Raw genomic sequence first — 26,269 nt, forward strand, 5'->3', positions numbered from 1 at the left:
GATAATTTGTTAAAACATCCCACAAAATTCTCACTAGCCATATCCTCAAAACGTTCACATATAAGGATGAAGAAAAATCAGACTAAGAGATAGTATCTTTACCCATTTGAAAATCATGAAACCATGAGTCAGCTTTACCCTCTCGATGTATAACAGCTACCTCAATTTTTTGATGTTCTGGTATGGCTTTCAGATGAAAAAATCTTTCACACTTACGAACCCAACATCGAGGATTATTGTAAAGACCCCCAAGCTCGTCAACACTATTAGACCGGTCAAGTGTCGATTTAGCCGATAATAACTCGATTAGTTTAACATGAACGATAATTAATAGAAATTAACCTAACAACGATTTATATACGAAACTAGTATCGCTGGATAGATCTTGAAAGATTACGCGGAATGGACTACTCGAACGTGTCAATCGGATATTGGATGAAGAAGATATTATCAGTTTTATGTGAAGGGAAAATTAGTCATTTTGCTATAAACCGCCTGGCTTCCCTTATCGTTTGGACATTTGCCCTTAGTAAATCTGGTCGGCCTTATCTTCAGCTGAATCGTTTGAAGAATTTAGTTTCTCCTTTCTTCTTTCTCTCTCTTCTTCTTTGTTTTCCTTCTCCCTCTGCTCTGGCGATTTTGAGTGATGATTCTGATGTTATGAAATTGAAAGGAAAACTTAGGGGAAACTTTAAGAACTGATTGAAGGTGTTATTGCTGGTGTTAATTTAACACGGGAAGGAGAATATAGAGTTGTTACTTTAATCAGGAAGATAGGGTTTTAGCTTGGGTTTCTTCATAGAAGAATTGAGCAATTAAAGATGGATTTGAGTGGTTGTTGGATGAAGAACGACTAGGTCGCTGTTTGATTGAAGTTATGAAGTTGTTTTGGAGATGATCAAAGAGTTAGGGTTTCTCAGAGATTGAATTAGGGTTTGTGAGAAAAGCTAAGGAAGATGAATTGAAGGTTTAGAGGTCTGTATGGAGATGGGTTTGTTTCGAATTAAGAGTTAAGGTTTGATTTTGAAGCTGAGATCGATTAGAGATCGTGACCGAAGTTGTTAACATATTTTGGGTTTGATTATGATTATAAGAGGGTGATGGAAATATTATGAGTTTGGAATTGGTTGGTGCTGGAGCAGAATTAATCTGAGGTAATTAATCTTCTCTGTGATTTTAGATAAGTTAATTATTTCAAGTTGTTGAATTTATAGAATGGTTGTTAAGCTAAGAATTGAAATGATTATGGAGAGATTGTTATGGAACTGTGGTTCGTGGTCTAGACTTATGTTGAAGTTACAGAGTTTCAATGGGTTTCTGAGTCTGTGATAGAGAAGGCAGTGGCTTCTCTGGTGGTGGTGTTGTGTTGCTGATGGCACTGACTTAGTGATACTGAGTTTAGTAATTTAGAGTTGAAGTTGCAGGGGATATGAGTGATGGGGATGTATGAATTGTTGATGATGATTATAGTGTGGCAGGTGAAGTGTAATTACAATGAGAGTTGCAGATGAGGTTTGAGTTAAGTCAGCCACGAACAAAAATAAGAACTGTAAGTGACTGTTATTCTGATTTACAGAGAATTGGTATTGATGGGAAAGATAATGGATATATGTTAGATGGTGTATGTAATCGGAACTGCATGTGGTGTTATTTTGTTTTGCAGCTATTAAATTTTTGGAATGCAAGTTGTGGTAGCAATAGAACTGAAGTTGTAGGTGGTACATGTTTGACTAAGTTCAGAGTTTAGAGTCGGAGTTGGTTGAGTTGGCTTGGCTGTGAACTGATTTGGTAGTTGCTGGTGGAGATGTAGAGTGAAGCTACATTGGTGGTTACGAATCTTTTGTTTGTGTAAAAGAGTAGGTTGGTATGAATGTTGTGTATGGAACAAGAGTTGCAGGCAAGGAGGGTGGATAATGGGAGTTGTAGGATTGTAGTTAGTCCTAGCAGTGAAAGCTTGCAACTTCTGTTGTTGCAGGTAGGCGGTGTTATTTTTGTAAATCAATTTTAAGTTATAATTTGAATGAATGAATGAATTGTTGCAACGAATAGATTGAAGTTGAACTTGAATAGCGTTGTAGAGTTAGAGTTGCAGATATGTGAGAAAAACCCTTGGCCTGTCTGAATGAGCTTATTCAGTCTGTTTCAGTTTTGTTTAGATGACTCAGTTAATCTGACTGAGCCGAGTTGACCCTGTTAAACTGAGTTGAATCCGTTTCACTCAGTGGACCTTGACCGAGTTAACCTTTTGACCTGACCTTGACCTTGACCATTGACTGGACTTAGACATTGACTGTTTGTTAATCTGTGACTGCCAGTTTGACCGTTAATGACGTTGGTTGACTCAGATGGACCAGACCTTTGCACTACACCAATTCTCGGATTCGTAACAGGCATTCGTAACGTCTTTACAGCCGTTACAAAATTGCCGTTGCAAATGGATGTTACGAATTTCTTGCCGTTACAAAATTCTATAAAATTCGTATCAAGCCCAAGCCGTTACGAAATTTTTTATAGGCGTGCGACTCACACGCTTGGTCACACTTGGGTCGTAAAACCTTGAGTATGTGCGCGTGCCACTCACATGTGCGTTTTCAAGCGTTTCATTTGCACCATGTATGACTAAACTAATATCTCTACCCTTCATTCTATTCTCGAGATGCATCTCAATCATAAAACCCTAAATTTTATTCCCACTCCACATTACTACGTCTTATCTCTTTCTTTCCGCCTCATCGCCCCTTTTCCTCTCTCTTATTCATCGTTCCTCTTCTGCTCTCTCGATCTCTCAGAAGAAACAGGGTCGAAGAGACTCATTTCTTTTCTTGTTCTTCTTCTTTTTCTTCTATTTTCGTTGTTCTTCGTGTGTTTTTTCTTCTCAACTTCTTCTTTTTTCGCTGTTCTTCGTTTTTTTTCTTCTCAACTTCTACTTTTTCGATGTTCTTTCTTTTTTTTTTTCTCAAAAGCATGAGCTGAGAAATCGTTCATATCAATTAAGTAGAATTCTGGAGAAGTAAATGGATCAGGAAGGTGTTATTGAGGTTGCGAATTTGATTTTGGTTAGGGTTCTTATTGATTGAAGAACGGTGAAACAGTAAGAAATCAAATTAGGGTTTCTGGAGTTAGTATTGACTTTGTGTAAAATCGAAGGAGGAATTGGTGGATTGAATAACAGAAGGAGGAGATGGTGGAGTTGTATTAACTCGGGTTATAAAGGCTAGAGTGAATCAGAGAGAGGAAGTTAGGGTTTGAAAATTTATTTAAGGTTCAATTTAGTGATAGAGGAGAAGAAATCGAAGACTGGGTTTGGTGGTTTGAGAAGTGAATCGATGTTTTGAACATTGATTATAGAGAAGATTCAGAGAAGGTAGTTGTGCTGCATTTGAGCTGAGATTGGTTTCAAGTTGAAGAGATGGTAGTTTTGCTGTTGATCTCTCGATGGATAATATGATGAGGACTTGGACCTGATGTGGTTGTTGTGATGTGTTTCTGAGATGAATATGGTGTTTGTGAATGAATGATTCAGATGGGTTATGATTGATAGAAGAATAGGTGGGATGGTTATGAAGTAGGAATGATGATGGTGTTGTTATGCCATGAAGTTGGTGGAAGAACAGGAAGGGAATATGGTGTTAGTTTAATGGGTATTGAGGATATGGTACCGTAGAATTGGTTGAGAATATTCAAAAGTTGTGGATGATTGGGTTGCAGCTGAACTGACAGGGAAAGTATGGAATTCGTGGAGTTGCTTCTGTGAGGTGGATGGATGATATGAAGGATAAGAAAACAGTGGTTTTGCTGAGAATGTTGTAGAAGCAGGCATTGCCTTCACTACAGGTTGCTCTCTAAATTGGTACAGCCTTTTCCTTCCACCTTTTGTTTTAAAATGCAACCATTAAATGCATGTTTTTTGTTTGTTTTTCATCTAGACACAGTTATGTTTAAATTGCATGCTAATGTTTTTCCGTGTTTGATCAATAGGTTCCAATTGGAGGAAACTATAGGCTTTTTGATGTCCCAACAATTGCTGCATAACCATCTTATCAGTTATCATATCATAATTTTAGATTCATTGGAATATTTTAGTTGCCTACTGCTATTAATTGCTAGGACGGTCCTTGCTTTCTCGAATTGTTTGCATACAGGATGCGAAGAAAAAAAACGTTGAGCATCGCGACCAGATGTGGTACATGTTCAACGTAAATGCATTGAGTGGTAATTATTCACAAATCAATGAAAAGTTACACTTAGTATTCGATAATTTGTTGCAATCAGTTTGACAAATAATTCCTTAAATGAATATTTGCTAATATGTAATTTCGGTCTGTAGAAGCTTCTATTGTAATCCGTCTTTCTAAAGTGGACATTCCAATCGTTTAAGAACTTAGATAAGGCACTTACACTTTTACTTGTAGAGATTTGAATAATTTTTGCTGCGAACAGTTTAAGTTGAGTGTACCTTTGTTCTTTAATGCCGTAACGATGGATGTTTTTTACGCAACACATCTAACTTAGCTTGGTGATATTTATATAGCTTAGCTTGGAGATATTGATATAGCCTAGCAAGACAAAGCAGCAAGAACTCTCAAAATGAGATCATTATGTAGTATATTATGTGAATTAGAACCATTTTCTGACATGAAATTTCAGGAAGATTGGTAACATTGAAAGTGACTCTGGATAAATATGTAACAGTATTAGCTTGTCAATGCAAATCTGGTTCAGATCTCTAAACATGAACCTGTGATTGTAGTGGAGCTTTCTTCTACTTCGCGCTCCTTCTGTATGGATTCAAAAGTCACAAATAGGAAGCTCTGCGAGTACATGTTTTCTCGAGATATTCATTGCTATTTATTTCCAAATAACATATTTGCAATTCAGCAGTGGTGTTCCAACAACGTTCCTCATGCCAAAGAGCAGCTTGCACATGTATACAGAGGTAATTTTTCCTTCGGCAGTGGTGTTTCAAAACCTCCTATTCTCGTTGCTTTCTACTCCCGTACTTTGCATTTTCATTTATGAATTTCTATTTTAGGTTTAAGTGGGACTAGTAAGAAGAGTTTGCACTGCCTTACTACTTTTGTGTTCCATCATATGTTAAACCCATGGATAAAAAACAAAATTCTGTTTGGATGGCGAATCTGCATCCACAATACCCAAACGATTATCATATCAGCATCAGTCTCAATTCTCTTTCTGTTTTGGTACCTACTAGTGAACTAATCTGGCCTTTAATTTATTACATTCTGCAGCTTTGCTTCAGCCGGCAATTCTGGAGTTCCATCAACAGAGCCGACTACATGGCACTTCGCTTTGGGTTTCTTACCGTGAGTTTCTTTGGTTTCCTGTATCTCTGTATGTATAACGTGTCCAGAATATTTCTTTATAAAATTCCAGAATATAGTATTTGCACAATGGCTTTGTGAAAGGAAACATTTTAAAAATTTCTTGAAATTCCTAAAAGATATAACATTACTAGTATCTCAGAATTAGCTAAAGCGCAGATTTCCCCATTAGGTATCCACAACAGTTTTAAATTGTGAAGTTTCACTTTTTTAATACGTGTAGGATCAGAATCTCGGAACAATAATATCTTAGTGAAATTATCAACAACACAACACAATAGTGTCGCAGAATAATTTCAGAAATGAGATAATAAACGACGTCAGTTAAAATCATGAGAAAGATGTGATGGTCCTGCGAAAACTAGAGAGTTTGCGATATTGAGATTTGTAAGGTTGCGAGAATATCGCAAGTTATTTCAGAAAAAAAAGGACAAATTAGTTGCCATCCACCATGTATTTCCCTATAAATAGTTGTTCAGTTGTAAAGGAAGGAGAGATCTTTTTTGGGTAAGAAACAAGTAAATGGGAAAGAGAAAGTCTAGAGCAGAGGTCATTCTTGATTCCTTTATCTTTTCTTGTAAGAATGTTTAAAGATTGATCAATAAAATTAAGAGTGTAAATCTAAAAATGAGTTGAGTAATAATGAAATCATATGAGGGGTGTAGTGTAAGATTTCCTGCAACTACATAATGGCGCTAGAAACAGGTACTTCAAGATAGAAAGTTGAAGATTGTTGTTGAGAATGTTCAAATCAAGAAAGTGATTAAATAAAAGAAAGATGATTAGAATTAATGAAGATGACAAAAGATTGGAGTGTAATATGATAACAAAAACGATGGTTAATGAATTCCATGAAAACATAAAAGGAAGAATACATAAACGAAATTTTGAAGGAAGGAAGGTTATGGCGGTAGAAAAGACATCACCCTTGAAAGATTGGAAAAAGCAAAAAATTACATTCATGGCGGCAGAAATACCAAAAGAAAATTTGGACCACACATCTCCATTGGTTATTACAGTGCCTATTGCGCGAAAAGAAAAGGAGACAACAACAAAATCCATGTGAGAATGAATGTTGAACATAACTTTAATCGATACAGGAAGTTCAGTGGATATAATATGTTATCATGCATTCCAGGGAATGGAATTTAAAAATGAAGAAATGTCCAATTCAACATATTTTGTTCACGACTTTGAAAAATCCACAACAAAACCTAAAGGAGAAATAGTGGTACGAATTTCACTTGGAGAGATCGAAACACACGTAACACTGTGCGTGGTGGATATGGAATCCCCATATAATATGTTATTAGGAAGACCATGGATACATGCGATAAAAGTTGTAGTTTCAACGTTGCATCAATGTATTAAATTCCCCAAACCAAATGGAATAGGTGAAATCAGAGGAGATGTTGACAATGCGAAGTTATGTCATCAAATTGAAGTAAAGCGTTATGAAGGACAAGCAAAAAAATAAGAAATTTTTCAGAAAGTTGGCAAAGGAAGCAAAGAAAGAAGAGAATTTAGAGTATATATGATAAGGGCAAAAGAAGGCAAAGGAATACCCAGCGAAATTTCGGAAGAAGGAGAAGGACCTGTGAAAACAATAAAAAAACCAACACCAATGGGAGAACCTAAACCCAGTTACATTGCCGCAGAACCAACAAAAGAAATAAACGTTGGGACTATAGAAGAACCTCTAATATTGAGAATTGGAACCAAAATGGATGTGGAAGAAGAAGAAAGAACTGTTAACCTGTTGCGAGAATATAAAGATGTTTTCGCAGGAAGCATGGATGAGATACCGGGAATAGATCCATCAATTGCATGCCACAAATTGGAGATTAGCAAAAATGTGAGACCATTTAAACAGAGAATAAGAAAAATTGCAACAACTTACCATTCCCAAATAGAAGAAGAACTACAGAAAATGCTTGATGCGGGAATCATAAGAGAAGCTAAATACCCAGGATGGATAGCGAATATGGTCATTGTCCCAAAGAAAAACAAAGGAATCAGGATTTGCATTGATTTCACTGATTTAAACAAAGCTTGTCCGAAAGATAGCTTTCCGTTACCAGATATTCCTCAAATGGTGGAATCCGCAGCGGGAAACGATAGAGTATCGTCTTTAGATGGGTACAAATGGTATAACCAAATCCCTCTCGCTGAAGAAGATCAAGAACATACTGCTTTCTTCGCCCCTAGAGGTTTATATTGTTACACGAAGATGCCATTTGGTTTGCGAAATGCGGGAGCGACATACCAAAGAATGGTAGAGAAGGTGTTCGCAAAATGGATACATAAAACATTAGAAGTATACGTGGATGACATGTTAGTAAAGAGTAAATAAGCTAAAGACCGTGTACAAGACCTGAGGGATATTTTTGAACAAATGCGGAAGTATAACATTAAATTGAATCCTGAGAAGTGTACTATTAGAGTTGCATCGGGAAAAATTTTAGGCTACATTGTATCAAAGGAAGGAATACAGGTTGATCCATAAAAGTGCAAGCAGTTCGTGACATGTCAACACCAGCAACAATAAAAGATGTACAGAAGTTGAATGGGCTTCTAGCTTCGCTGGAGAGATTCATTTCGCGATCATCAGACAAATGCAAATATTTTTTCGATATACTCAAGAAGGGTGCGAAATTTAAATGGACTGATGAATGTGAAAAAGCTTTTTAAGGGATCAAATAACATCTTATGAATACAATTATTTTACAAAAGGAAGAACCAGAAGAAGAATTATTGGTCTATCTTGCGACGACGTCGCATGCATTAGACTCAGGAGTGGAGAAACCCATTTATTACATTAGCAAAACTTTTAATACTGCCGAGAAGAATTACTCAAAGATTGAGAAGTTAATCTTAGCACTAGTTTATGCATCATTTAAGCTTCGCATATATTTTCAAGCACATAAGATAAAGGTATTAACAAAAATACCAATTGAATCAGTGATGAAGAATTATAAAAGGTCGGGAAGAGTGGAGAGATGGAATGCACAAGTAGGTCACTTTGATATTAAATATGAAATTTTGTCTTCCCCAAAATCACAATTTGTTGCAGATTTCTTGGAAGAATTTCCTTTAGAAGAAGATGAAGCGGTAAAAGAAATGATGGATATAAAATAATAACACGGAGATCCAAAAGATTTATTAACAGAACCAAATAGATGGGAGATATTGGTAGATGGATCATCAAATGGAGAAGGAAATGGAGTTGGAATTGTTTTAATTTCGCCAAAAGGAATAAAGATGGCTTTATCATTCAGATTGGAATTCGCATCCACTAATAATGAAACGGAATATGAAGTTGTGATACATGCCTTAAAATTCACAATAGAAATGAAACTATAAAATGTCAGGATCACTAGTGATTCGCAGCTAGTTATTCGTCAAATAAAATGAGAGTATACTACAAATGAACCATCTTTAAAGAAGTACAAGAAGCTCGTTGAAGAATTATCAACGAAAATCCCAAAAATAAAATGGAGGCATATTTCAAGGAAAGATAACAGACTCGCAAACGCTTTTGCTTTCATTTCAAGCATGATGACAGATCCAACTGTGAGATGCATAAAAATACAAACACTTTTGTCACCGTCAATCAATAAAGAAGAAGAGGAAGTGGACGTGATGATAATAGACAATGAAGAAGAAGAACAAACGAAAAATATCGCAGACTGGAGAATGGAACTTCATGCATATTTGGCGAAAGGAGAAACGCCAAGAAATAGATTGGAAACACACAAGTTAAAAATACGCGCAACGAATTACGAATTAAGAGATGGGCTGCTATACCGAAAATCCTTTAACGGACCTTCACTCAGATGTTTGACACGAGAGGAAGGAGAAAAAGTGCTAAAATGTTACATAGTGGGGATGATGGCAATCATAGCAGGGGAAGATCTTTGGCACATAGAGAAAAAATGCAAGGCTATTACTGGCCATACATGCACGAAGATGCAAAACAAATATCAAGGCGCTGCGAAGATTGTCAGCGTCATGGAAAGAAAATACATGCACCTAGAGCACCGTTATCATCTTCAATCAGTGTGTGGCCTTTTGGAAAGTGGGGCTTAGATATTGGAAGGACATCACAGAGCATGGTGCGAACAAGTACATAATGCAGTATGGGCTTATAATACAACTAGAAGAGAAGCTACTGGAATGTCACCTTTTTGTTTAACATACGGAGTTGAAGCGGTGTTACCAACAGAAGTTGTTATTCTAACAACAAAAAGAGAAGCTTGGGAGAAAAATCTTAGTGCAGGTTTGATCTTAAATAAACTTGATGAATTAGAAGAAAGAAGAGAAAAATCTTTACAACATATGGAGAATTATCAGCGAAGATTAGCCCGAGAATATAATAAACGTGTCAAAGTACGCGAATTCCAACCAGGATATTTAGTTCTGCGAGAGACACCAATATATCAGCGAGAAAATGGTGGAAAATTAGCGAAAAAGTGGGATGGACCTTACATCATTAAGGAGATAGTTGGAACATGAGCTTATAGATTAATGGATCCAGAAGGTAGAGATGTTGGTCATAGACTAGACAGACCATGGAACAGTTTGTACTTAAAAAGATATTATCCGTAAGAAGCTTTGAGAAGTTATGGATTCTGAAAGAATAATTGCTAGAATACTCATATCAAAACAAGATCATGATGTGCGAAACTTTCGCAGAGATAATCACAGAACAATGACATAAAAGAAAGGGGCGAACCTTTATGGCGTACACCCTAATTCGCGAATAAAATTTCGCAAGAGGCAAACGTAAGACCTAAAGTACATCATATTAGGTGGTACCTATTGCATGGCTCAGGGAAAGGCTACACCGCCACCGGAATCTGAGTCGTTGAGATTTGGGGTCAATAAAGCTCATCCGGGAGAGGCACCTTGGATTCTCAGCTTAAGCATATGACTTGGGTTGGGCGACTAAGGTAATAAGGACTCTCCGAAGGAGTGCAGGTCTGATCAAGGCGCCGAGGTACACGGTTGAGTCAAGAGTGCCAGGGACGTTTGAAGCGTACCTTTCCATTCTTGACAAGTCTTGGCTTATACTGCACACGGCCCGAAGAAAACCCCACTTAGGGTGCAGTCTCGTAACCATAAGCCCTATAGGTAAAAGGGATAAGAGGTTGCGAAAACAACATGTTGTTGTTAAGACTGGATGGGAGGAGCTAACCTTGTATGGTAGAAGTACGCCTCCTCGAAGGGGCAACCAGGGGGAAGATAAGGGCGGCACCTTCCATTAGGGAGCTGATAAGTGTCTTAAGACGCAAATGTCATGAGGATCTATTCGCAAGAGTATTAAGGCTTGTCATATTTGTGCAACAATCCTGAAGAGGAAATAATACAAAAGAAAAAGATAAGACGAGGTCAATGGGTTTTCGCATGAAAGTGCGAAGACGTCCTGCGATTTCGTCGCAAGACGGCAGTGTCATGGGGATTTATTTTCGCAAGAATATTTAGGTCTGTCATATTGTCGCAACATTCCTGAAGAGGCCATAATATAAAAGAAAAAGTTAAGACAAGATCAATGGGTTTTTGCATGAAAGTGAAAGGACGTCCTGCGATTTTGTCGCAATGACAAGAGGTGGCATAATAGCACCTTTAATTAGGAAGGAAAAATAAGACCACATGATAAAACAAAATGCTTATAAGTATTCGTAACAGATTATTTTTTGCAAGAAAGATAATGAGAGGCAAGTATGGGAATCAATAAACAAGAAGCATTATCTTTCTCATCAGCAAAATACTAAAAGGAAAAATTGATTCCAAAGTTGGTTGAAGAATATTATTCTCAAAAGTGATAAAAGTAAGACAATTCAAGAAGATAATTCGCCAATTTTCTCAATATCGCAAGCCTCTCCTTCATTTCGGTTCTGATCTTCGCCTTGACTAGCACCTTGATTATCGCCAGCAATTACTTCTTCAGGAGAGATTTCTTTCTCATTTTGATTAACACCAACAGATGCTTCCTTAGAAGGAATTTCTTCTTCATCTTCCAAGAAATTATCCTATGCACCGCTTTCGTAATCATAATCACTATCAGCAGGACGAGGAACTTCATCATCATCTACTTCCAAAGGTTCAATTGATGTAGGAGAAAGAGATTTGGACAATAAAATATCATTTACAAGGAATTCAGCCCGGAGATGAACTTGACGAAGAAATGCTTTCTGATGATTCATATCTTGAATATCCTTAAAATAAGCAAGATAATCAAGTCTTCTTTCTGCTCGGTCGCGAGAACCGGTAAGGGCAGAGACGAGCAATGCATTTTCTTTGCGAATTTTATCATAGTTAGCCTCCAAAACAGAAATGGAGGAATGAATATTTTTCTCAGACTCTGCGAAAGGTAGAATACAAAATTTCATTAAGATGAAGAACTCATAAAGATATGACAAAGAAAAGATAGTTAAGGCAGTCAAACTATTATGACTACCTTCCTTTTGGGAAATAAGATGTTGAATCAAGGACATACAACTATTCTCCCAATGGTCCATTGCTTCATCAAATTTATCTCCAATTAAACCTTTAAGTCGAGACTGAAGATTTTTCTCTTTAGAAATAAAAAAGGCATTTTTCTTCGCAAGAGAAGAATAAGATTCTTCTAATTTGGAATATTGTTCTTTAAGTTGATTCGCCTTTACACTTAAAGATATTCTACCTTGAATGAGTGTATCTCTTTCAGCGATAGATGACTATGTTACTTATTTAAGTTCATTTCTCAAAGAGCGAAGAGATTGCTCTTGGTCATCACATACTTTCTGAAGAATGCTAAGTTGTTGCGAAGATATCGCCATCTTTTTTAAATAAGTTCACCTCTCTTGAGATAAGGTTTTATTCTCATTTGATAAAGTTTCCATCTCTAAATTATCTTTAGTTAAAGAATAAGAAAGACGAGATACTTCATTACTTAATAAATCTTGTCTCTGAACTAATTGGGTATTTTCATTGGTAAGATTATTTATATGATCAAGGGAATATGAATAGAGGTTATCTAATTGGTTATATTGATCCATCAAAATTTCTTTATCAACACGGGCTTCTTCATCGGCAGATTCAAATTGATATCTCTACATTATTCGTTTCTGGTTTAAGGCTTAACATGCGAAAGAGGGATTTCAAGAATAATTAAATATGGGAAGGATAAAACCATCAAAAGGGAAAATTGAAGACACGGATAAGAAAATCATACCTCTCAATACATCATTCTTCTTGCGAAGATTGTCACGATCCAACAAAACATTCCGAAGATTTTGATTTTCGAGACGAAGAGCATTACATTCTTTTTCCAAAGCTGTCTGCGAAGCAATTCTGTCAGCACCTAAATGCTTGCTCAGAATTTCGCAAACATTAGACTTGATATGATCAATAGAAGACTTCTTGCCATCATCCAGGACTTCAAATAAAACTTTGAAAGAAATATTTATTCCTTCCACGGTTTCTTTCGAAAGAGGAAGAGACTCCGGTAGAGAACTGGTAGTGATAAAAGGTTGAGAAACATTCTCAATAGGAAGAGAAGAGGTTCATAGAAGGATCAACAAGGGGGTTTCAATCATTGAAAGGTCAACTGAAGAAATGAAGTCTGAGGCAGCTTTTTCGCGAATTGGAGATAAAGGTTTATCTTGCGAAGATGTCGCAGGATATTTAGAAGAGATGAGTAAGTGGAATGGAACGGAAGTTGGGACAGTTTTAAGGTGGCGAGATTTCTTGAGAGGTTTATTGACATCCTTATCACCCTGCGATTACAATCCAGATAAGAAACAGAGGCAACAATATTGTTATTAGAAAAGGATAATGTTTCTTACTACCTTCTCATTCGCAGACTTTCTTTATGCGCAACAACCTTATGCTGCGATTTGGGAACATTAGGGTTTTGAACTGTAAATTTAGTATTGGAGGCGCTTTTGCTGAAATAACAAGAGTATGGGAATCACATAAACAACATCAAATAACGCAATAATAAGATCAGTTTCAGATAAACCCATAAATAAGAAAAAAGAAAACCAACCTTGATGAATCCATGGAAAACAGTAGCAGGAAGATTATTTCGAAGAAAATTACGAACGATGAAGATCTGCAGAAGAAATAGTATGAAGATGAAGAATAACTTAAAAAGATTGAAGAAGAAAGAAGAAAAGTTGCAATAACGGAATTTGCAGAAGAACGATGAAGTTGCAGAGAAAATAAAAAGAAAGAAAAAGAGAGTGAGAAATAATATATATAGAGGTAATTTTTCCTCGAGAAAATAAACACAATTAATACGGAAAGATATAAGCGGTTAAAAAGCAACGGTTACAAAAGACGTGTCACGAAACAGATGAAAGAAAGAATACGTGTGATAAATGCAGAATATGAAGAGAAGAACAATTGCGGCATTTCTCACATCATTATCTACTTCGCAGAAAAGATATGAGAAGAGGCAAGATGTAGGATCAGAATCTCGCAAAAATAATATCTTAGCTAAATTATCAACAACACAACACAATAGTGTCGCCGAATAATTTCAGAAATGAGATAATAAACGACGTCAGTTAAAATCATGAGAAAGATGTGATGGTCCTGCGAAAACTAGAGAGTTTACGATATCAAGATTTGTAAGGTTACGAGAATATCGCAAGTCATTTCCGAAATTAAAGGACAGATTAGTTGTCATCCACTATGTATTTCCCTATAAATAGTCGTTCAGTTGTAAAGGAAGGAGAGATCTTTTTTGGGTAAGAAACAAGTAAATAGGAGAGAGAAAGTCTAGAGCAGAGGTCATTCTTGATTCCTTTATCTTTTCTTGTAAGAACGTTTAAAGATTGATCAATAAAATTAAGAGTGTAAATCTAAAAATGAGTTGAGTAATAATGAAATCATATGAGGGGTGTAGTGTAGGATTCCTGCAACTAAAATACGAGCTGACCGGAAAAGTGAGAATGTAGACATTTGCAGGTACATGAATGTTTCCTATTGTTAAATGAGAAGATACATTTTAATTTCCAACTCTACTTAAGGATCCTTGTTAGTCACTAGCACATTTCATATGGATGACTCTTGAGCTCCACCCACATCTATCTGAAAGACAAGAGAGTGCCAAGTTATGAAGCTTCATCTTACCTAGTTGCAGTTAACTAGTTAAGTATTGTTGCCTTTCCTAATTTCGTATTCTGTACTCCTCCACTTATCTTACTTCCCTGCAGCAATAACTTCTCCCTTCTAGTATGTCTTCTGTTGTAAGTATACCTTACTTCCAACATCTAAAAAACAAAACAAATTGATGTTACACCTATGTAATTATTGCTTGTTTGCATTTACGTGAACTGCGTTTTTTGAACATTATTTCTTCCAGTTTACTTGTCATAATAATGCAGCCTGTTGTATTTTGCAGGATTGCCTACATCGAGTTTTCTGATGCCCAAGCTTTCAACAAAAGCAAGCCTGCAAAGGATATAAAGCTTAGCTGCAAGGGTGGAGAGCGAAGCATCTTCAAGATTTTTAAGTTGCGGTTATTCAAGTTTTGTAGGCAGTTAGTAAGTTTATGTGTTCCCTTAGAAGTTTGGAACCTTTTATGTATTCCCTTAGAAATTTGGATACTTAACAAACAAACAAAAAAAAAAGTTTGGTACTTAGAGAAATTTCAAAAAGTTTGGTACTTAGAGAAATTTCAGTTCTTTTGTAATTTATATATGTTCAGTTCTTTTGTAGTATAAATCTGGAATGAATTGAATGAATGTGATACGAATAGATTGAAGAAATAGTTGTTGAGTGTGGATGTAGGTATTGAATTTAGTATTTCCGTCAAAATATGAACTGCCGGTCATCCTTGACCAGGTCAAAATTAGTATATATTGACCAATTTTGACCAGGTCAAGGTTGACTGGCAGTAATTTTTTTGTTGTTACGAAAAATTTTGTAACGGCTGTAAGTTGTTTCAAACTTCCACGTAGTAACGGCTGTTGCATGTTACTAATGTGGCACGTAGTAACGGTTCGGGGATGTTACGACCACGTTGTTACAAAAAAGTTTGTAACGGCCCGTAGCTGTTCCACGTGGAAAATTCGTAACGGCTTACACATGTTACGAGGGCCGTTACAACCCAAATTCGTAACGGCAACAAAGCCGTTACGAAAATTTTTAATACCTTCTTTTGCAACAGGTAAAAGCCGTTACAACCTGTTTTAGTAACGGCTCTGGCCTGTTACGGATCCCAGAATTTGGTGTAGTGTTGGTTAATGGGCCTGTTTAAAGAACTTGGGCTTAGGACTAGTTATCTTAGGTTGATGTATTGGACCTTTGTGGTCTGAATTAGCCTTTGGATTCTTCTATAAAGTTGTAGATATTCATAAGACTTAGCTAATCGATTATAGAATCAACCTAATTCTATTAGTAAACCTTAGTTATGCTAAAGATAGAGAATGAAAAGGTGTAAAGTCATAAATGGACTTAGGACAATTAGATAGACTTGTATGATTCTTGTGTGAGCTATTTTGGCTGGATTCTTAGATTTCTTGTGTGACTAACAGTTAGTCTTTATTAAAAACGATCGATTCAAAGAATGAACCAGTGGATCGTAGATCTCGAGGTAGGCGTGGCTTGTCATCAAAAGAGGTGGGAATTTACATTTAGCTCTTTTGTGATTATTATTGTTTTCCTGTACAAAAGTTTATGTGTTAACAAATTCATGCATTATCTGATTGTGTATTCCATGCATAGTTTTATTTTAAATTCTGAAAGTACTGTTGATTCTTTTAATCTTTTCATTGCTTGGAATGGAATTGTAATGTTGTCTTAACTTTATGAATTGTTTGGGAAATGAACATTACCATCTGAGGTATATATAATAGGCTCCTTCATTTTGGTATGTAAGGAATTGGTCGACACCAACATTGGTGTGTAAGGAATTGGTCGACACCAATGAAAATATTGGATGTTTAAGGAATTGGTCGACATCCAATATATTTCATTGTCAATGTATACAATTGGATGTGTAAGGAATCGGTCGACATCCAATAATTCATTGTTTTGAAGAAGGAGTTAGTTCCATATTCCATGGTTGTTTATTTCTGTAAATTGGATGTCTTTAAGTGTTTTGGAAATTATGAATTGTTTTCCAAATCTTTTCAATGATTACTTTAAAGTTAAATGTTATTTTCCTACTGGGAACCCCTTTTAGGGATGATGTGCTCACCCGTTCTCACTTTCAGTTTCAGAGACAGATCGGAGTTTTGAGTGAAAGCTTCGAGGAGTTGGGTCCGTTAGTTGGTTAACTTCTGATATGTTTATTATGTTGTATATTTTATTTGTAAACCATATGATTATTGTGTAAGTATCATTTGAGAGGAGTTCTTGTATATATATATTTCAGAGTGGGGCTAGTTTCCGGGTTAAGTTTCGTAGCATATTTCTTAATTGAATTTTTAAGTAAATGTTTTAAATCCTTAGTGCCTTTTTATTTTGTTAATCTCTTGGATTAGGCAGCTGCTATCTTTGGGAGCGCTACAATTATCACCATTAAACTTAGGAAAATCAATTTTTGGGGATTTGAATTTGGAATCTTGATGTACTTTGTTTGAAGATTCACCAGATGGAGGAGGTGTGGTGGTGATAAGAAGAACTTTTTGTATATTTGTGTTAAGAGCATTGATAGAAGCAATCAGTCAGTTTAATGAATCTATCTGAGCTTTGGTAGCTGCAGCATGTTCTTCCGATTCTTTGGTGTGAAGATCCGTGAGTCTCTGCATTATAGATGTCAGCTCAGCTGCTTTATTATCCACATTTTTAATGGTTGGTCCTGTCATTGTAGATGCTTGAAGATATCGACTGGGTGATACCAATTGTTAAGAACTGAGATGATTTTGACAATACAAGAGAATGACTCTGTAACAGGAAAGGACAAAAGCTTTGGTAACCGCTACACTCAAGGAGCGCATCCTCAATTTCAATTCATTATCTGATAAAAACAACAGATCCAACACAACTTGTCTTAAATACTGAAAAAAACCCTAAGTTCAAAACCCTAACTAATTAAGGCCCTACACGTGCATCTATCCTACACATTGGTTTTGAGTAAAAATAACGCAGTAAATGTTGTTTTAACGGCTCGACAAAGATTGCAGAGTTATACACTTGCATAGTTGTTAGGGGCAGCCAGAAGGGTCATAACAAGCCATTACTTAGATGGATTATATTTTTGGTTTTTATGACATGAATTTCTTGGATACTTTTCTTTTATAGTTTAGGTTAGTGAAATTATCAAACTAAGCAGTTTTTTTCTGCACCAAATTCTGTTATATTCTGTTTTTAAAATGCAATTGATAGTTGTGTAATCGAAATGAAAACCTCACTTTCCAGAGCTTTACAATGGGAATAGCTTCTGAAGTTTAAATTAATGATACAACAACAGGGTGGTTGCGCTAGGAGTAAGCATTTTTTTTTCTTTAATAGGGTGGTTCGATTGTCATATATATATATATATACATATTGAAATTTTGTTACAATACAGATTTTATTTACGTACAAATTTTTACAAGTTTAAATATATTGGGGTTAGGCTTGGTAAAGTTTAAAACACACTGATGTTTCCCCAGCAGCAGCACTAAATCTTCCAAATCCTTTTCTTTTATCAGTTTTTTGGTCAATTAGCCCTTGGATTTGAATTCTTGGGTCTAAAACACAAGTAAAATATGACAACCTTTTAAATAACCATAAATTCAAAATTCACGGTTTTAATATCCTCCATGATCATTCTGCCCAAAGTTAGAACTTATTTTTCAACTTAAGTTACTGACATACCCTTGTAAAAGAAAATTAAAGCCACATTATCTTATTTTTTTTGATTCAGAACAGAATTGTATTGATGATTAATGAGAGCTTACAATGTAATCATGATCAACCCAATTTTGAATATCATTGGGTAGATCATTATGGAACTCAAAATTTGACTGTGAAATTCTAGCTTTCTTAGCAAGTTTATCAGCCAAACTGTTAACTGAAACACACTTCCATCTACTGATCTTACTTAAAAGAAACCTAATATCTAAAACTATATATTGATTCATCCAATGGACTAAAGAAGTACCATTGATGGATTTTATTAAGACTTCACAATCAGATTCAAAAATGACATTGTTAAACTTCTTTGCAACAGCCAAGACAGCAACAACTTTCATTGCTTTGCATTCCAATTATTCAACTTCAACACCTACCTTCATTCCTCCATTGTAGAATTGCCCTTGCACTGCAGTGCAGTTACCTGCACAGTTCCTAGCAATTAGTCTTATGCCTCCATGTAATGTATCAAGTTTAAAGGAAGCATCAAAATTGAATTTAACAAAATTATTGTCTGGAGGATTCCATTTCTGAACCTGCAAAACACAAATATTATATATACCAGAATTGGATACAGGAGAGACCATTTTGTTTATATTATCAAGAGATATAGTCCTATTAGGACTGATATTTTGGAATATCTTAGTGCATCTATCTTTCCAGATTGTCCATACAACCAACATAAGTAATTTGTTTAAATCATGCCTAGAAATTCCTGCACCAAAGGTAATGTTAATTCCAGCAGAAAACCATGAGATAATCCAGTTTTTGAAAGATCCATGTTGATCCATAATGTTACTAACATTAACATTAAGGGCCAACCATACAGATCTGGCATAAGGACAGTCTAAGAATAGGTGATTACTAGATTCAGCAGAATGGTTACAAAGGCTACAATGCAGTTCAATGTCTACTTTATATCTAGATAACTTATCTCTGGTTGGAACAATGTCTCTAAGACATTTCGAAACAAAGAGCTTAACTTTATGAGAGGTAGTCTAACCTTCCACAGAGCTTTCCAGACTTGAGGGGAGATATGTTGTGCACCTGTAGTTGAGTTAACAGGTTTACAAAGTACATTGTAAACACTCTTAACTGATAATTCACCCTTTTTATCAGGAAGCCAAACAAGAGTGTCTTCACCAATGGCAGGAATCTGCATTGCTAGAATTCTAGTAGCAGTATCCAAATCAAACACATAGTAAACTAAATGAACATTCCAATCTCTAGTGCCAATATAGAACAGCTCAGAGACATAAGTATAGGAGACAGAGTTAACAAGACCTTCAAAGGGAATGGGAGGATGATCAAGAACAAAGACCCAACAGTCTAACAAAATTTTAGTTTTAGTACTATATTTAATGTTCTGGTAAAAGCTATCCTCAAGTGTATCGTAAAGAAACGGCAGATTTCTCCACACCTGGGCCCAACCATGAGGACTTGTATGGGGTGGGCTTTTCCTTTGCCCACCATGGATGAACAAAAATTCTGGGCCCACGGATTTCATCTGTATCAGTTCGCGAAATTGCCGGTAAAATCCAATCCGCAAGATTTATGGATCAGACACGGTAAGATTTTGAAATACGCATTTTTAGCGGTTTGGTTGCAGTCCGATTTTGAAATCCGCGAATTCACTCTCACCGTAGGACAGTAATGGAAATTAATAGAAGTATTAAGGATAATGTTGGAAGAATTAGTTTATATTAATTATTAATAATATGATTTCAGGTGATTTTTCTCTGTTGTGGTTAAAAGCTAAATCAAGCTCTCTTTTTAGAGCTTCTGGCCCCATCAAACAAATATTGACCAATAAAAACCTAAAAATTTTCACACCACTAATATTTTTTACGGGAGCACCGCGAACATTAAACCTAAAAACTAATATTTCATACGTCTCAATCAAAAAGGAAAAAAAACGTAAAGAAAAATGCGTCTCAACCAAGAAAAATAACGAAAAAAGATCATAGAAAACTACGTGCTTTCGGATTCCTAATCCAAGAGAAAACCCTGGGGCCAGTGCTTATATATATTGCATGATCAAAAGACAAACACGCACAAGCTGCATCATTAGATTGCATCTGCCAGAAAAGAGATGGATGTGCGCATTAGATGTACAGATGGGAAGACGCGGCCATAGCCGGCAGGATAAACACTAAACACTAAGTGCTGGCAAAGTCTTGCAACATCGGCACAAAAATTAGCGTTACAGCATTGGCTTGAACCAAGAGTAGTCAACCATTTTTCTACTGGAAGATATTTTCTTAAAATCTCTGTCACCTTAAAACTCAAAGGTGACATTGATACATTAACAAGATCTAAATACAGTGAATCAGATTTTCATGGAAGGAACCATTGGGTAGAAGTTGTCTCTATTCAAACCATAACGTTTGTGACAATAAAGCAATCGAGCGTAATAGACGTGCATTGACTATCTTTAAATTTATGAAGAAAATTGCAGTCAATTGATTTTGTCCAAGTGCAGTACAATAAGTGGTCTAAAGCATACGATGTATAAAAGTTATTTCATGAGAAAGGTTAATTTAGAGTTCATCCTTTATACGGTTACACAAGAGTTTATAAGAAATATTTAATTACGATAAAATATCTAGGAACGTGCAGAGCACGGGCGTGACACCTAGTACAAATCGATTTTCCAATTAATCATTTACTTTTGTTCATATACTGATTTTCCCATCAACTCCAGTTATGAGGAAGTCAGGGGTTCAATTCCCGTCGTAAAGGTTTGTATTTCTAATAGATTAGTTGTATAATGGGATTAGCGGTGTTGGGTCTGGCAGTGGGGCCAGTCCAACTGTCTGGGTTCGGGTAGGGATTTGGGTCCGGCTTTCGCGTATCAAAAAATAAAATAAATAAATATATATATAGATTTTCCCCTACGAGATAATCCCACGAGATTCTCTAATAACATTTGGTACTTTGGTTCCTTTCATTACCTTTTTTATCTCAACTATAAGATTTTCTGTAATGCAGGTAAGGTAATAAATCTTTAGAGCTTCTCCAATGGAATTCTCTCCAAGGTACATCCAGAATTATCGACCCTCACTGGAATGTCTAGCTACTAGTAGATAAGTACAATGTTGTCTCCTTATATATTTGTGTGCATCTTACTCTTTTGAATAGCTAATCCTCTTCCATAAATGCATCAAATTTTTATGAGGCTTAGGATTTTTTCTCTTAAACAAGTGAAAGGTTGCATGAAGTAAGTAATAATATGTCTTTAGGGACATTTATTACACAAAGCAAGCTTCATGGATAAATTAGCACCTTGCATTTCATGCGTAAAAACAATTCCAAGAACATACACTCCACAAGTTGCACCAACAGGAATACCACCTTGCATTCAAAGTCTAATTCGCCTAAATGCTTGAAATTGAACCGAAGATTTTGGGTAAAGCTTGGACTTTAGAATTTTGTGACACTAACATACATCTTTTGCAACTATAAGCGGGTCGAGTGAACGACGATAGCTTAAGTTATTAAAAACACATTGCAAACTGATACCCACTGCCTAGGGGTGTTCATGATTGGTTTCGTCTCGGTTTCCAGCAAAACTGAACCTAAATCATTATTGTCGGTTTCTAAAAATGTTGTCAACACCGAACCATTAATCGCCAGCTCGGTTTCTAGACCCTCACGGTTTCGGTTTATTCCAACGAGTTTCGGTTAACCGACTATTATATCATTTTTCTCAAACTAACAGTTCAAACTTACAACCTAACTGCAGACATTTAAGTTCATAAACATTCTACATATTGCAAGTTTATAAATATTCCAATGTCATAAACATTCCAAATTTAAAACTAAATCAGATCGAGTACATGGTAGAAGCTTATTTAACGCGACTACACCTCTTTACATGGGCGTACAAGGTAGATATCTCGCGCTTCATAGGGTCAGTCTGAAATTTTTGGTGATACTTTTACACTCTGCCATTGTTGAAGGTGGTTCCTTTTTTACGAAGTAGTCCCATCCATAAGCAGTATTACACTTGTTAAGGGCATGTGCAATGTTAGTTGAGTCGATAGAAGCCTGATCGGACATGTATGCAAGCATTAAGTCTACAAAACATCATGCCCTTCAGCTTCATTTCATAATTAAAAAAGGTAACTAGAAAACATATTCATACATAAAAGACAAAAGGAGATGAACTCAAAATCAGAAAAATCACTAATTACACCAAACCATATTCCACAAATCCCAATTGCAGGAAACCATAATCAATAAATCTGTAAGTGCAACAAACCCTACTCATAGTTAATAAAAAAAATAAAAAAAAATAAATCATCCGAACCCTAATTTTCGAATTTTAAGTAATAGTTAAGGAAAAAGAACTTAGTTGTGTTGATTGGGAATCTTCCATAGTTGAGTCAAAGAAATGTTCAAAGAAAAAAAAAAATGCAAACTCATTTTACTAAACCATGGTTAAAAAAGATAAATCATGTGAATCGAATAATACAACTACATCGGTAAAATTAAATGATATAAGTGCATAACTTAGCTTATAAAATGATCGATTTGATTCTTGTTTCGTTTGAAAATGGTAGGGTGAATTGAAGATTAGGGATTAGGTGTAAGGATCCTCAAGCCCGTCAACGCTATTTGACTGGTCTAGTGATGATCAAGAGACGATTTAGCCAATAATAAATTGATTAGTTAATATAGATTTTAATTAATAGAAATTAATTAAAACAACGATATAGATACGGAACTAGTACCGCTGGATAGATCTCGAAAAGTTACTCAAAATGGACTACTCGAACGTGTCAATCGGGCATCAGATGAAGAAGATATCATCAGTTTTGTATGAAGGGAAAAATAGTCCTTTTGTTTTAGATCGACTTGGCTTCCCCATATCTCAATCGTTGGGTGTCCTAGTAATTCTGTTTGGTCTTATCTTCACCCGAACGAGAAGATAAGTCTTCTTCCTATTCTTTTCTTCTTTCTTATTCTTCTTTCTTCTTTTCTCTTCTCCTTCTCTCATGTTCTTCTTCTTCTGCTTGTGTGTGAGAGATCAAACAAAAATTTGGTGATCCGTAGGAGGTGAGAAGATCATGGAGTAGTTAATAGTGATGATGTTGTTATCTGTTGTTGATTCAAAATTGAAGGAGGAAATGAATTAGGAGTTAGGGTTGCTGAGATATGGAACTGATTGGAGTTTCATGAGGAATTGAAAGTGGAATCAAGTGATTATTGCAGGGATGTTGTTAGATCGATTAGGTGAAGCTGTTCTATTGATGAATCGAAATAAAAAGGTAAATTAGGGTTCTTAATTTCTTCTTTTAATTCTTTAAATTTGATTGATTAGTCGAGTAATTTATGATGGTGTTGATGGTGGTTTTTAGCCTAGGGTTAAAAACGTAAAACCGCACATCTGGCATGACGTCATTATGACCATTAGAAAATTTATTGAACCGATCAGCATGCTTACGCAAGAATTATCAGGGTACCTTTTTTCTTTCTATGTGTCATGTTCAACGACAGAACCCTTAACATTGATTGACATCACCTGTGCAAAACCCTAAAATTCTCATGCTACCGCGCCAAGGCATGCCAACCATGCCAGCCACACCACCGTGCCAATGGAAAACCGTGCCAGCCACATCTCCGCGCCAAGGCATGCCAACCATGCTAGCCACACCATTATGTATATTGCAAACCTTGCCAGCCACGTCTCAGCGCCAAGGCATGCCAACCATGCCAGCACACCACTATGCCAATGGCAAACCGTGCCAGCCACATCTCCGCGCCAAGGCATTCCAACCATGCCAGTCGCACCACTCTGCCAATGGAAAACCTTGCCAGCCACATCTCCGCGCCAAGGCATGCCAACCATGCCAGTCGCACCACTGTGCCAATGGCAAACCATGCCATCCACATCTCCGCGCCAAGACATTGGCCCCACCTCGCCAATCCAAATGCACCTTGCCTTGGCCCTAGCCATGCTAGCCGCACCATGTGCCAAACAGCATGCCAAGCCATTGGCCCCACCTCGCCAAGCCAAACGCACCTTGCCTTGGCCCTAGCCATGCTAGCCGCACCAAGTGCCAAACGGCATGCCAAGCCCTTGGCCCCACCATGCCAAAACGCACCTAGCCATGCTAGACGCACCATGTGCCAAACGGCATGCCAAGCCCTTCGCCCCACCATGCCAAACACACCTTGCCCTAGACATGTTAGCCGCGCCACCATGCTGGCCTTCCCTATGCGGCTAATAAAACGAAGGCGTGCGACAATCAACGGTAGACATTCAATCCCAGGAGATAATCCTAGCCATCCAAGGTTACCAGACAACGCATGGTAACCTTTGGCCCGAAACCCTAATTTGGCCGCGCCAAACCGCGCCAAGGCATGCCATGCCAATGGCATGCCAACCTAGTCGCGCCACCATGCTGGCCTTCCCTATGCATCTACTGAAACGAAGGCTTGCGATAATCAACGGTCGCCCTTCAATCCCAAGAACAAATCCTAGCCATCCAAGGTTACCAGACAACACATGGCAACAACCAACGGTCGCCCTTCAATCGCGCCAAACCGCGCCAACGCATGCCATGCGTCAAACCGCGCCAAGGCATGCCAACCTAGCCGCGCCACCATGTTGGCCTTCCCTATGCATCTACTGAAACGAAGGCTTGCGATAATCAACGGTCGCCCTTCAATCCCAAGAACAAATCCTAGCCATCCAAGGTTACCAGACAACACATGGTAACCTTCGGCCCGAAACCCTAACTTGGTCGCGCCAAACCGCGCAAAGGCATGCCATGCCAACCTAGCCGCGCCACCATGCTGGCCTTCCCTATGTGGCTACTAAAACGAAGGCGTGCGACAATCAACGGTCGCCTTTCAATCTTTGGATCGAATCCTAGCCATCCAAGGTTACCAGACAACGCATGGTAACCTTTGGCCCGAAACCCTAATTTGGCCGCGCCAAACCGCTCCAAGAAATGCCATGCCAATGGCATGCCAACCTAGTCGCGCCACCATGCTGGCCTTCCCTATGCGACTACCAAAGAACGGAAGCGTGCGGCGATCAACGGCTACCTTTCCTCTTAAAATGCAAAATCTCGACCGTCGAAGGTCACCAAGCCAGCAAGTCTCCCAATCTCGACTTGCCAGGCAAACAAAAACATGCTACATTTTTTCCACGAAAATATTCGAGACATCAACACATATCACAAACTGGGGGATCCTATTTGGGTACTGTTTGGCGGTTTACAGCGTACGGCGTATACTACGCCCGTTATAAGAAAGTGTAATAATAATGAGGCGGTTAGTAAACATGGGAAGTAATGGTGAAACGCTTTCTTTTATGGAACATAAATTCCAAGCGTGATCGGTCATCACCTCCTCCCATTTACTCACTCATTTACCATTCCTTAATGAGACCAGAGTACGTTTCACTTCGACTTGTATAAATAGGTCTTACCTATTTCCACCGAACAATAGGTTCAATCAGGAGCATACAACACTCAAAAAACATTTGATAGCTTTCCATTTTGTTAGCTTTCCACTTTCTGATTCAAGTCGTAGAAAACAACTACTCTTACACAAATCAACTATTCCGGTCTCATCACTTTCTTTGCTTCCCTCCCCAAAACCAACCCATTCTCCTCCACTTTGTGACCGAATCAAGTCTGGAACGGCCATTTCTTGGTTTAGGCCGGACCTGTACATATTGATCTCTCGAATCTGAAGTACTCCTTTGCAGTACATTGTTTAGGGTTTAAATTCATTTCTCACCCACACACTCGAAATTACCGAAATCAGCAGAAACAATTTTCACCCACAAACAATTGGCGACCACAGTGGGAGATTAATCTCTCGGTTGCAATATCGATTTCCAACTTCCAAAATCACCTCTCACTCCTAACTTCAAAATGGTGGAACTCAGATCCGGATCAACTGCGAACTCCGAGAACACAAGCGAAGAATCTGTCCCTGGTATTAACGCTACTCCTAGCGGCATCACTACACAACCTACTAACCCCAGCAGCGTCGAGAGCGCTTCTTCAAGTGTAACACCACCAATCACCAGGGCCAGAGTCGCTGCCGCCTCTAATGTTCCTGCACAACTT

General features: G+C 37.3%; 1 protein-coding gene and 1 long non-coding RNA gene across 2 annotated transcripts; both read left to right on the plus strand.

Annotated features, from left to right (window-relative positions):
• Positions 1–602: 602 nt before the first annotated feature.
• On the plus strand, positions 603–2,046 carry LOC113337451. Its single transcript, XR_003354261.1, has 2 exons — positions 603–1,549; positions 1,664–2,046. It is a non-coding gene; the product is annotated as an uncharacterized LOC113337451 (long non-coding RNA).
• An 847-nt stretch (positions 2,047–2,893) lies between these two features.
• Positions 2,894–14,817, plus strand: LOC113337455. The gene is made up of 5 exons (XM_026583141.1): positions 2,894–3,850; positions 3,979–4,212; positions 4,751–4,936; positions 5,250–5,324; positions 14,737–14,817. The coding sequence occupies exons 2-5, from the start codon at positions 4,179–4,181 to the stop codon at positions 14,799–14,801; spliced, it is 360 nt and encodes a 119-aa protein (XP_026438926.1). The 5' UTR covers positions 2,894–3,850; positions 3,979–4,178; the 3' UTR covers positions 14,802–14,817.
• The last annotated feature ends 11,452 nt before the right edge of the window (positions 14,818–26,269 follow it).

Source organism: Papaver somniferum, chromosome 1 (genome assembly GCF_003573695.1).
Source record: "Papaver somniferum cultivar HN1 chromosome 1, ASM357369v1, whole genome shotgun sequence".
Classification (NCBI taxonomy): Eukaryota; Viridiplantae; Streptophyta; class Magnoliopsida; order Ranunculales; family Papaveraceae; genus Papaver; species Papaver somniferum.

Coding starts and splice junctions, on each gene's coding strand:
- LOC113337455 (XM_026583141.1), top strand. CDS start 4,179: ATGTGGTACATGTTCAACGTAAATGCATTGAGTG. Junction 4,213..4,750: donor CAACGTAAATGCATTGAGTG/GTAATTATTCAC, acceptor CTGTGATTGTAG/TGGAGCTTTCTTCTACTTCG. Junction 4,937..5,249: donor GCTTGCACATGTATACAGAG/GTAATTTTTCCT, acceptor TACATTCTGCAG/CTTTGCTTCAGCCGGCAATT.